At 35.9% G+C, this 14073-nt stretch overlaps 1 protein-coding gene across 9 annotated transcripts in view; it reads left to right on the forward strand.

The window, feature by feature from the left end:
* The window catches only part of LOC107656817 (autism susceptibility gene 2 protein-like), a 314131-nt gene that overhangs the window by 110650 nt on the left and 189408 nt on the right, over positions 1 to 14073 (forward strand). For all 9 annotated transcript variants that reach the window (XM_016444764.1, XM_016444766.1, XM_016444763.1 and 6 more), the window contains exon 4: positions 366 to 401. In XM_016444764.1, the coding sequence (XP_016300250.1) occupies positions 366 to 401 (36 nt within the window). The remainder of the gene's footprint in view (positions 1 to 365; positions 402 to 14073) is intronic.

Below are 14073 nucleotides of genomic sequence, written 5' to 3' on the forward strand. Positions count from 1 at the left end.
TAGGTGGCCTGCTGAAAGCTCAAATTCTCGCCGAAGAGAAAAGGCCTTGACGGCCAGTTTGTCCAGGGCTGTATGTATTGTGCTTGAGTCATATGAGTCATGTGTTTTAGCAGGTCTTGAAGAGAGAGAGAGAAAGAGAGAGAGAGAGAGAAAGGAATCAGGAATGTCATTAGGCGAACGATAGGAACGAAGGGTGGGAAAAAGGTTAATGTGAATATTGATATTAAAGTGCTAGAGCTTCATCATGTCTCTGTCATCTCATAGTATCCCTCAAAGGTCATCGTTGTTCTCTCTCTCTGTCTCTCTCTCTGTCTCTCTCTCTCTCTCTCTCTCTCTCTCTCTCTCTCTCTCTCTCTCTCCCCCAGAGCTCCACTCACTCTCTGTCAGGACGAGGGTACTCGGTAAGTGACATTTTCACGCTCTGCGGCTTTACGGCAGAATTACAGTATCCTCTCCTCCCGTTTATGGCCCCGGCAGCGGACATTTTAATTATGTTAAACAGAGAAATGGTGGAATCATGATATTAGGGACATCACTCTTGGGTGACTGACTGATTAAATGGTGAAAGGTGTCCCGTTGCACCTTGGGTAAATGAGCCTTTCTTTATATTTACGACCATTTTATCGCTCTGGTCGTTTAAAGTGTCACTGACGATGTCTTCTTCTACGGTCTGCTGTGGTCATCGGTTAGAGCTTGTTTGAAAGCCATTCGGAGATTTTGATTTGGTTTTATTTGGATGAGACTTGATCACGGTTACGGAAGCTCAATTTTGGTTTCGCTGTGTTGCCGCAAGGGGTGCCATAGCGAGCATTAGCCTTAATTTGATGTCCTGTAGAGTTGGTTTTCTTTCGGATGAACTCATTTTAAGACAGAGCAACAGTTTGATAAGAACCTTGGTGAGAGGTGTTAGTTAAACTGTCAACATGTTTACAGCTACAGTAGCTACCTAGCTAGATAATTCTCTCCCATGAGGACTGAAGCTTGCTATTGCTTATGTGTGCATGTGCAACTGAACGCCGGAGTGAACAGTCACTCACTTTGAGCAGAGGTTTTCAAACTCGAGGTTGCAAAGTGGTGGTAATGGTTCACAGAAAAAAAAAATATATATAAAAACATTAACAATTTTCAATTCACATTTGTTAATAGTAATATTTCATTCTTCTGGTCAAAACAGGTCAGTAATAATGAGATGAATCGTTATATTTTATTTTATTATTATTTAGAATATTAGTATTTAATAGTAATATATTAACATTTATATTCTAAATAATTAACAATACAATAATAACAATAAAAACATTTAATTAGGTAACAAATATAATAAAAAAGTATAATAAGTATATTTAAAACATTAAAATGAAATATTTGGTGTTTTTAAAGTGAGTCACTGCATATTCACCCTTAATATATTAATAAATGTGTTTTTATATGTGAAAATATAGGCCACTTTTATATTTTCAGAAGGGGGTCACAATAAAAGGTCTTAGTTTAGTAAAAACTCCTGGTTTAGAGTGTTTATTTTGAATATGATTAGATTAGAGTAGATTAACTGTTTCCATATGAACCGTATGATGCATTCATGAGATTTTCATGTTTCATAATGATTGTGTTATGTGTAGAAATGTTCACTGGTTTTCATTCCATGTTCAATACTCTGCTATGCTCTTCTTATGGATGAAAATAAGCTTTGGAAATTGCAGGGATTCATTGTATTATTGATTTACTGTTCTTACTCTAAAGATAATCATATTATCTATGAATGCTGTATATTCCCTATTCTTCTTTATTCGAAAGTGCAGTATACACTGAAACTGAGAGAGCAAAATGTGTTGTATACCCTTGTGAAATATTCAAAAGCAGCAGTGCATTTTATATGCTAAATTTCCGCAGGCATGTCAAGCAACATGTCACAGGATCGCTGTTTATGCATGACAGAAAGCTCACGTTTCATCAGATGCTCAAATGTTTGTTTGCATGCGTGTGCACACACACACACACACACACACACAGACGCATACGCGCTGACATTACCTGTCTCCTAAGAATGTCAGGTAACGACTGCCACTATGAGCCGCTAGGTTATTTATTTCATATGTTTTGTCAGCATGAAGAGACAAGAGTTTAAAGGTTTCAGGACTCATTCTGTCATGCAGTCAGTACTCAACCTCTTTTATCGTTTGGCCATTTGCAGAAAGAAATCATTTTCTGAAATTTCTAGCTATTTCCATATATATACATTTAAATTTAATAATTTATTTTTTTGAAAGAAGTCTCTTATTCTCAGTAAGACTGCATTTATTTGATCAGAAACACACACACACATACACACACACACAGTAATATTGTAATATATTTTAAAAATATGATTAATTCCTGTGAGGGCAAAGCTGAATTTTCAGCATCATTACTCCAGTCTTATGAAAAGAATCACCCTTTTATTTAAATATATGAACACAAGAAACCGCTGTTAACATTTCCCATTACATGTCTAGTAAAATAATGTCAATATTATACTGTCTGTATAATTTTGAACATGGTTGTTCTCTCAGTAGAGCGGCCGTGCGCTGCGTCGTCGTCTTGTTTGACAGGTGTCAGCGTTAAGACGCAATACTGCCACCTGGGAGCTCAACCAGGTACTGGCGCTGGAGTAGGCTATTTCCGTGTCGTGTTATCATAAGTGTCCTTTTCATTTTAAATATTGTGGTTATCGCCAATACCGGTATATCGTTACACCCTAAATTAACACGATGTCGATATTTCATGATTTGAATATCATGGTTATAGTCAATACCGGTATATCGCGACACCCCTACAATTAAGCATGACAATATCTCCATGAAGATCTTTACCAGAGTAAAACTATGTTAGTTTAGTTATTCTTGTCATGATTTATGTCCTCTAGACAGCAAGAGACACTTGTCATGTTGTTGTTTTTTCCCTTCTCAGTGAAAAATAGAGCATGTTAAACTCATGTTTCCTTATGGCGACATTCCGAAATGGCAATGAAAAGAAAGCCTCTCTGTAAAAGGCCTGTAGCGGCCGTAAGCCTCGACTGTCATATCAGTTTAGGCTGAGAAAACATGACCAAAGAGCCACGAACCTTGTCCTCCTCTTTACACGATGTTGTGGGAGAGATAAAAGAGAGAAAACAGAGAGAGAAGTGCAGAAAGTAAAGAAAAAGGCAGAATACAGAATATATGACACTAGTTCCATCAAATCTGGTTATGTGTAGTTGGGCCCTTTGGCCCTTCACACTGTGTGTGTGTGCTCATGAGGTTAACAAAGCACCATGAGCTCCAGGCACACGTTTCTCTGTGTGTGTGTGTGTGTGTGTGTGTGTGTGTGTATGTTCTTGTTTATGTGCATGAGTCTATTATCTTCCAGAATTCAAGGCACAGTGTTACGGTTAGGGGCCCCTGGGGCCACTCCGACACTTCACGTTGTGTTCATAATCATGTGCTAGGAGTGAAAGTGCTAAAGGCTAACGCACAGAGAGAGAGAGAGACATGTCAGGAGGGATGATGGAGGGAGATGCAGGCTTCCGGCTGGATAAGTGGGCCACCACCTGGAAAGTTGTGAGTTCGGCCCCCAGTGGCAGCGGCTTATTCAAGCCTAGTTATAAACAGAGAGTTATGACTCTAAATTCAGTTTGGATGAACCACATTGAATCCATTGATAGATGAATACATGTGACCACATGTTCCAAGGGTCTTTGTTGTTATTGCAAAATGTAACTATATTATCGCCCAGCTCTTTTTATAACATTTGTTTAGCATCCAGGATACTGAAAAATGAACAGTAGAACAGCATTTATTTAAATTGTGGTATTCAAGTCATGTGTCAGAATGATCGTATTTATGAGTTGAATGCACATGATTTCTAATTACCTTTGGGAAACTTCGGGTTTTCATTATGCCGGGCTGAGTCAGTTACAGACTTATGGTGCAAACAAATTGTTTTTGATTATTGTAAGTCGTAATTCTGAACATGGACTCTAGCATTTAGTTTGTATGCATTTTGTGTACTGCTGATGAAGAATTAGGTTATTATTTTTGTTCTACTCATTTAACTAAATGTGTGAGCTGATCTGTGTGTAACCGTACTACATTTCCCATCATTTTCTGTGGCAGCATGAAAATGATAAAATGTGTAACATTATGCATTATTTAGACACCTAACTTGCATGTTTTGCTCTTCATTTAGTTAGAGTAATGCTAAAACACGGTATTTGTCAGTAAATAAAATAATAATAATAATAATTTCCCTAGTGCATTTTTTTTATTATTTTTCCTCAGAATTGTGTAATATAAACTCACAATTCTGATTTTTTTCTCGGGATTGTGAGATATAAGCTCACAGTTGCAAGTTACTGTATAAAGTCAGAATTGTGAGAAATAATCTCGCAATTGCAAGAAAAAGTCAGAATTGTAAGAAAAAGTTTATATCTTGCATTTCTGACTTTTTTTTCCCTTGCAATTGCTTGTTTATATCTTGCAATTCTGAGAAAAAAAGTCAAAAGTTTGAGATAAAAAGTCACAATTATCTTTGTACTTTTTTATTTAGTGGTGTAAACTGACTTCCATTTGTTATTTGTATTTTATCACGCTGCCAAGGGGGCCTGAGACCACCTCTTACATTTGGTAAAAACACTAATGCTTGGTTTCAAGTGACTTATTTCTTTATTTTACTGCATCTCTAGCAGGGTAAGCTTGTTTTGAACAGGTGTTCTGTAGACGATCTGACCTCTCTTTCAATCTGAAAATCGATGTGTGCCGCTGTTCACGCAAGATTAGAGCCAGTGTCATTCTTGTGTCTTGCAAATGTTGTTGGTACTTAACCATGACATATAAAATTGTGTGCTCAGGGAGCACCTGCATGATTATCATATATCAAGGGTGCTACAAAGGACTCCTGACACAGATATGAACCAAAATGACAAATAAAGATGGCCTCCATTTTCTTGTCATGGATCAAACGCCTCCATTCTGCAACATACACCCACTGGTGTTCAGATCACCGCACCTGCGGCTATAACACCACCTACATGGAGAACGTGGGGAGCAGTGCAACCTCGGGCAAAGTAACCTCTGTTACGTGCCATTTATTGGTGAGAGAGTTCTTTCTGGTTTCTGATGTGGGATAGACTGATTCTATCAGCATTAAATATTCTTTTTGGAGCTGTTTGATGTGTTGGGACTGATTAGAGAGGGGTACGGTATTTTAAATCTGAGGAATACAGAATCATAGTCTTGAATTTGTTACATACAGACCTGACAGAGAGAGGTCATGCTTTAATTTTACCATGATTAGGAGGTTGTTGCACATTTAGATGTGTTCATTTACACTATGCATGTGCTATGCTTTATTTATTTATTTATTTATTTGTTTGCATGTTTACTTGATCAGGCACAGCACACAAGGTTTTTAAAACGTTTCTTACTGTCAAGCAGTTTTTACACTCTTAATATAACACTCTTAAAAAATAAAAGCCAATTTAATTTAATATATAATCTTTATAAAAGTATTCTATAATTATTTTACTTTAAAACCGGTTTAGCTTTAGGATGCAGACATTTCAAGCAATGTCAATTTTCGCATTATCAAATTTAGACATTTGTGACCCTGGACCACAAAACCAGTCATAAGGGTAAATTTTTCGAAATTGAGATTTATGCATCATCTGAAAGCTAAATAAATAGAGAGCTAAATTTCTAATTGATGTATGGTTTGTTAGGATAGGAGGACGATATTTGGCCGAGATACAACTATTTGAAAATCTGGAATCTGAGGGTGCAAAAAAATCTAAATATTGAGAAAAGTTGTCCAAATGAAGTTCTTAGCAGTGCATATTACTAATCAAAAATGAAGTTTTAATATATTTACAGTAGGAAACTTACAAAATATCTTCATGGAACATGATCTTTACTTAATATCCTAATGATTTTTGGCATAAAAGAAAAATCAATAATTTTGATCCATACAATGTATTTGTGGCTATTGCTACAAATATACCCCAGCGACTTCAGACTGCTTTTGTGCTCCAGGGTCACATTTGATCTTTTACCATATGAATGATGATTTTTTTTGTCGAAAATACTTTCTGGCTTTGGATGCATGACCTTTTCCATCAACAATGAAAGAATGAAAGCGTCTAGTTGCATTTTCCCCTTTAAAAAATGTATTAAATATATTATATGATGATGTATTTTATAATAATAATAATAATAATGTATTATTATTATTATACCATAACTATGTTATTATTTGAATCTAGAATGTTTTTAAATCATATTTCACCTGCAAAAAGTTATGGAGCAAAACACAAAATCCTTATATTTGCTTATATAAATGCTTTTGTTCACCTTTAACTTTTTAAAGGTGAAAAAAGTTTATACTTTTGCATCAGGCATTTTTTATTTATTTTTTTTTACCTGTAAGAATGCATTTTTTAGCATTTTTCACCTGTAAGAACAGACCTGCAGGCCTGCGATCCATTTTTTTTTTTTTTTTTTGGGAGCAACTGGTTTGGAGATATTTTCTCAGTGTCAGCCCTCTGGTGCATTTGTACAAGAAGCGCTGGGGTTATAGTTTGATGCTCTGACAATATCCTGCACTTTATGTGTGTGTGTTTGTCTGAGGGGTGTGTTTCTGGGTGAAAGCCATATTTGTTTATCGCTGTGTGCGGCCCGCTGAACAGCCCGGTCCTGTTCCTCCCCTCTCACCGGGGAAACCTGGCGGTTGCTGCTAGCAACAGATAAAAAGTGCTGTTAACCTCAGCAGGGTTTCAACACATCAGTCACACGTGGAGATAAAGGTAGAAGCTTCGAGGCCTCTCACACACACACACACACACACAAAGAGGCTTTTGGTCCCTTCATGGGAGCCGAGATGAAACACACACTTGAATAGTCCAGTAGCTAAACATAAAGACGGTTCTGCGACTCAATGGAAACGAAAATATTTTTCACAGACCGCACAACATAGCGTTAAAGCAGCGGCAAAGGCTTTTCTCTTTGAATAGTGATGAATGGTAACTTAATTTTCACCTTGGATTGATTTTCTTTTCCACTGGAGATGGAGCCTCTTTTCGGTCTCGCACACGTTGCAGTCGGCTTAAAGCGAGAGAATGGAAAGCAAATATGAGCGTAGTTCAGATGTTGGGAATTAACTGCTAATTGCTTTTCCTGTTTAAGCTTTTTGCTCTTAATGCTGTTTAGTCTTTAATTATTCATGGCTGTGAGGTCCGGCATGCTTTCTGAATTAAGCTCTACAAATGAAAATATGCAGGCAATGATTGTCCCAAGGCCTGACTTATTATGCAGCTCGCAGATGTAAGTTAATACATATTCAAAAGCTTGTTTCTTCAGCCTGTTTCAGGACAACTTAGGCTTTCCATTATGACCATATGAATTAAGATATTATTTAGAAGGAATGTCGAAAATGTCTTTTTAGGTTTTTTTTTTTAATTAAAACCCACTCTGTCTTCAAGTCTCGGCAGACTTCATAAGAAATGTGACCCTCTTCACCTTTCTTTCATACTATTAATATTGTCTGTTGTCTTTCATTCTTTCATTTTTCAAGGTGCCTGCCAAGGCAAGCATGACTATTATTATTATAGCTTGTGTTATAGTGATTTTTTTCAAACTCCTACATTTACAGTATATTTTGGCAGCTACTTTTATTCCAAGTGACTTCAAATGCATTCAAGGTTTGCATTTATCTGTCTGTGTTTTCCTTGGGGATCGAACCTATGAACTTGGTGTTGCTTGCACAGTGCTCTACCAGTTCAGATTTCTGGCAGATAATACAATATTTACATACATAATGTAAATGTCCTTACATTAGAGGAGGAATCTGAACCATATAGAGGTCAAAGTATGTTTTCAACCCTTTCATGGCCCAGTCACTCCCACCTAGACTCTCAACTAACCCAGGGACCCTCATATAAAATGAGCTAGATGTATTGGATTATTGGTGGTTAAAAATGTCTAAAAATCAAAATAAATACATAAATGCTCAAGAAACATTTCTTATGATTGAGTTGTTCCACTTTATATTTTTGTGGAATCTGTCATACATTCTTAGCATTTTTAAAATAGCCTTTTGATAGGCTTCAAAAGATGCATTGCTATCATGCTCTGTGTTTCATAGTTAGTAATGATGTCTTCTGACTAGGGGTGTGCGATATATATCGTCTGCGATAATATCTTAATCGTTGTTTTAACGATGTGTGATTTGACGTTATCGAGTATTTTGCAAAAACCTTTCAAAACACCCCTACAGAGTGCACGCATACATTATGTGAAGTTTAAACTAGTGCGCGTGCGCATTTAGAATGCGTTCTTTCACTGCATGATTCAGTCTACAATACATTTAGAATGATCACAAATTCATGACATGATGGCAGAAAATGTATATATTTATACCATTTCATATAGTTAATCAATATCAAACAAAGAGTGACGTTTTTTTTAATGAATGATTACAAATGTGAAATGTGCTAAACAAGAAGTTATCGATAAAATCCCAGAAAATATCGAGATAAATATTTTATGTCAATATCGCACACCCCTACTTCTGACTGTCATTTTTAAATTTAAAATGACCTGTCATTTATGTTTTCAGTCATCTTTTCCTTTCTGCTTTGTATCAGTAGCATAATTGGCCACTTTAACAATATTCATTAAACCAAAGCAGTGTAAATTGTTTTTTTTTTTTTGTTTTTTTTTTTTGCCTACAAATTGTTTGTCAGTACATGCTGCCCTCTCACATTCCAGCAATAGCGACGGCTCTTGTGTCTTTGTAACTCTGCGCAAATAGTGACAAATGTAAATTGCTGTGCTATGTTATATGTGCTATTGCTCAATCAGGTCTTAATTACATGTTGCCTTTGCCTCAAAAAGCATTTAACAGAGACTTGAATGCCTTAATGAGGAGCGTAATGAACACTCAGGATGTTTGGTTGTTCGCCTGCATAGCACCGGCATTTTTATAGACTGTTATAAAATACCATTTGCATCAGCAAATTACAATGGCTCGATATCATTATCCAAAGACGACCTGATCATAAATTAAACCTCCAATTACAAACATCTATCTGTTGGGAGAGAAAATGAGCGGTGTGGTTTTTATTCATTCTGAGAGAGAGATGAGGGATGCCAAGCACCTTTGTAGATTATTCTCAGTGGAGGCATTTATTCACTTTATTGTTTGGCTGCCTGCTCGGTCTCCTGACTGAAATGGGAAGCTACATTAAAAGCTCATTAAGGTCTGCGCGGCGCAGCGAGACCGAGGGATTCTCCGCTTGTCCACTCTGCTCCAGTGCTGGACATCCTTTTTTGCAGAAAGAGATGATTTTGGTAGATTATGGAAAGCGGTTATCTACCAAATAGATTACCATAGTTATCAGGACAGCCACAGAAGTCTTCTAGACAATATTTTTGATGTTCTCTTGTATGGGGAAGTATAGGGTACTGTGTGCTAACAATTGATTGATTGATTTCATATTATATGTATGTATATTAGGGGTGTGCAGCATCTCTATAACTGAGGCCGATGCGATACGCATCTCGATGCATAGCCAACGATACATTAAAGATACGTATGAAGCAGCTACCGATGTGATACGAGTCACCCCGATTACGATGCAGTTCGATCCGGATTCGATTCAACACAATGTGATTCAGTGCAATACGATGCAATGGGGAAAAAAATGTGATGCTATGTAATTCAATATGGTACAGACAGTTTGTTTTTATTTCTTTGGTTCAGACAGACAGCATAAAGTCATAAATTCACTTAAGTGCCTTCTGACTTCTAATGCCGCAGTCTCTGTAGTGTTGTGATGCGTCATATTCACGTAGCAGCAGTGGTGATGAGAGAGCGTGCTTGAGCAACAGTTTAGAGTGGGGAAATCAATCTACATATAAAATATTGGTCACTTTCTAAACAATAAAAGTATAGCACATCTACCACTAATAATTATATATATATATATATATAAATAGTTTTTTACTGATGCAAAGACGTTAGTAACGATGCATTGCGATACAAATACCAACTTATCCAATGCATCCAATGCACACTTCTTTTTTTTTTTTATTTGATGCATCGCACCATTACCTTTTATGCCAATGCACCAATGCGTATTATTATTATAATTTATAATTAAATTATTATTATAATTTATAATTATTTTAGTGAAATATGAAAGGATTAACTATAAAATTGTATTATTTGTTTTTAAATCTCTACATGGTTTAGCTCCATCTTATATTGCTGATCTAATCCAGAATCAAAGGCCAACGAGATCCCTACAATCCCAAATCACAGAAACTTCTTGCTGTTCCTCGGTCTAAGATGAAATATAGAGGGGATCGCGCGTTTGCGGTCACCGCCCCTAAATTATGGAACAGCCTGCCGCTATATATTAGGGACGTACCGACACTTGGACAGTTTAAGAGCAATTTAAAAACATACTTTTTTATGATAGCGTTCGATCAAAGATAAGTGCGAAGGTTGCTAGTGCCATATATGCCTTTTCTGATCTTACTTAAGATGTATCTTGATTCTTTTTTAAGGTCTTTGTTATACTATTCATTTAGATATATGGATATGATCCTTCTTAAATGTTGTCTCCTGCTCTCCTGCTCATTGTGTTCTGTTTGTACAGCACTATGGTCAACGTTGTTGTTTTATTCAGTGCTTTAGAAATACATTTGAATTTGAATTTGAATTATTTTAGTGGTGTATATGACTTTTAATCTAGATAATGTATTTATTTATTCATTATTTTAATTATTATATTATTTTTATTTTGATAATTAAAAATAATTAATTTATTTAATATGCCAGATCTGCATAAATGTTTTCACATAAAATTGATAGCTTATATATAAAAATGTGAAGATAACTCTAAATAAGCTAAATAATTATTATAAATGATGCATTGGTCATTTTAATATATATATATAATTTTATAATTATATATACATTTATATATAAAATATATTATATATATATTTTTATAAATTATATATATATAATTTTTTTTTTTTTTTACATAATTCAATCATATTTTCTTTAACTTAGCCCAGCTTACCCCGCTCTCCTCACAGGTTTGTGTGCTGCTTTGTAAAGCATGCAGTTGTGCAGATTCATTTATATGAAATGGGTGGAGAGTTGAATTGGAAGTGAAGTAGAACTGCCTCTCAGCAGTCCTTTTCATTTTCACACCTCTTCTCAACACCCATCCTCCTTTTCTCTCTTTTCCCCTCGCTCGCTCCTCCTCTTCCTCCCTGTCCCGCTGTGTGCAGTCCCTCCGCGGAGCTCCCCTGCACTGCGGTGTGATTACACAGGAAAGGGAGCTCTATAAATCATGTGGATTTATAGCACTATAGTTAATAACGCAGCTGTGGGCGTATAACGCGCCTCTCTTAGGTGTCTTAAACGCCCGGCACCCGAAACACGTCAGCTCTCTGACCACTCCACAGGGAATCACAGCACATTAAACCTGGCTCATTATCAGAGCAGAACCGCCATTTAACATTGAACTCCCTTATCATTTTAACATTGACTCAACCTCATCCATTAGTTGGATATGGGCTGCAAAGACCGTGTTTTAATACTAAACCCTCTGGCTTTTTTGTTCTGGGTTAAAGTATCCAAAATGCGTCAGTATGCCTGTTTGTTGTATGTTTAAATTCATACTGATGTGTTCTTATTGCTCATGTGTGATTGCTAAGGTACTGCAGTAATCTAAACTTACATTTATTTGCATATGGATAGATGTATTGTTCTAATTATTTATATTTGTTAAGTTTGAAAATGTGTGCAAAATGTGTGGGTCCTCGGTAAACTTCCAGATTACTTTATTTAATCATATAAATAATCTATTTTATTTTATTTATTATTTTATTTTATTTTATTTTATTTTATTTTATTTTATTTTATTTTATTTTATTTTATTCTTAGCCATTATGGGAGACCTTCAAGTAGTTTGGACAATTACGTTCATGCATTTAGCACATTAGTCAAAAGTGACTTACAAACAAGAAACAGAGCAATTTTTTTTTTCAAAAGGTCAAAAAGGTAGAGAACCACTGTCTTAGAGGCCATGATTTCTGAGGGTGGCATCTTTTTACTTGGGCCAATACGTAAACACCTTAGCAACCACATAGCAATGAACTAACAAATGCTGGGAACATCTTATTAACCTCATATCAACGTTCTGGCAACCTCATAACGTTGAGTTTTGGATGGGTGAGCAGCACCACTGAATTTGTAAAAATCTGTTGTTGTTTTTTTACATATGAAACATTTGTATGCAATAAGCTGCAAAGATGCACTTATTTTATTTTGTGTTCTTGTCTCTGCTCTCATCTCTGTTCTTTTCTTATGATCTCAGGCTGTGTTTGGCACGCTAGTTCTTGACACAATCTCAGAGGAAATACCTGTGCTGCTGTTTGGGTTGTGTTTCAGCCTGAGACCCATTGCCAAATCTCAGCATGAGGGGCGGAACAAAAGCTTTCTCTGAACAAAAATGCTTCAGGCATTGAACAGACCTCCTCTACTGTGAGACAAAAGACCCGCAGGCCTTACAGAACCCTGAGAGCCTCCCTGCCACCCAAACAAAGGCAGAAATTAAGCAGTGCTTGGAGCGATACAGCTCTTACACACAAGCTAAAATGTTTCTTTTATAGCTCTAGTGGGTTTCAACATGGCGTCTCTCCTGAAAGCGAGAACAGAGCTCTGCCTCTTGCCTTTTGTCAGGGCTACAGGGAGGGACGTTGAATTTCATCATCCATTTTTTTCTTCTCCCTTTCCTTGCTACCTGAGATTTTTACACCTCCTATAACACTTTCTGGGTTAGTTTTATTAAGAACTTTTTAAAAAGTTTTTTTTCAGGAACATTCATGTTCATGCGAGGATTATAGTCTTGTCTTGAGCCTTATATATTCGTGTGGTCAGTTGCACAATGTTTTACCTTCAAATAATAATGTATTTTTACTTAGCAAGTAGCCTCAATTTCTTAAAGAGGTGATTGTCAACTGGTTGGTCACAACAGAAGGCCCACTGCTAAATGTGAAAAATAAAATGCAATCATATAATCATGAATATTTAACATAGCAAAATATTCCATATACAGTATATATGTATATATATATATATATATATATATACATTTTTATTTATTTTTTTTGTCATTTTGGCATCATTTTGATAACAAATTATTTATTTTTACATTTAAAGAAATTTAACTTTTTTTTACATTTAAATGTAAATGAAACTTTCTATTCATCAAAGATTGCTCAACAAAATGCATTATGGTTTACACAAAAATATGAAGCAGCACAACTATTTCATTATTGATAATAAGAAATTTCTTGATTACCAAACCAGCACATGAGAATGACTTCTGAAGGATCATGTGACACTGAAGACTGGAGCTGAAAATTCTAAAATATAAAATATAAATATAAAACAGTTTTTAAATAGCAATAATATTTCACAATATTACTGTTTTTACTGTATTTTTGACTAAATAAATAAAACCTTGGTGATAATAAGAGACTTCTTATAAAAACATGAGAAAAAATCTTACTTTCAAATGTTAGTGTATAATAAAGAATAAATAGTTGCACTCAAGCTTTTGAAAGGTCATGAAAGTATTAAAGGGGTCATATGATGTGATTTCAATTTGTCCTTTCTCTTTGGAGTGTTACAAGCTCTTGGTGCATAAAGAAGATCTGTAAAGTTGCAAAGACTAAAGTCTCAAATCCAAAGAGATATTCTTTATAGAAGTTAAGAGTCAGCCACGCCGACCTAAAACGGCTCGTTCTAACACGCCCCCACACGTCTACGTCACGATGTGGGAAGATTTGCATAACGCTGCCCAAATGTTCACGCAAAGAAAGAAGGCGTAACTTTTATTCTAGCTGTAGTATTGTTGCTGCCGGCTGGGACATGGCATCACAGTATAGTGAGGGGCGTAACATTTCCGTCACGCGCTTGAGGTATTCGGCCAATCACAACGCACTGGATAGCTGGCCAATCACAGCACACCTCGCTTTT

The sequence above is a fragment of the Sinocyclocheilus anshuiensis genome, unplaced genomic scaffold (assembly GCF_001515605.1).
Source record: "Sinocyclocheilus anshuiensis isolate Anshui unplaced genomic scaffold, SAMN03320099.WGS_v1.1 scaffold1136, whole genome shotgun sequence".
NCBI lineage: Eukaryota > Metazoa > Chordata > Actinopteri > Cypriniformes > Cyprinidae > Sinocyclocheilus > Sinocyclocheilus anshuiensis.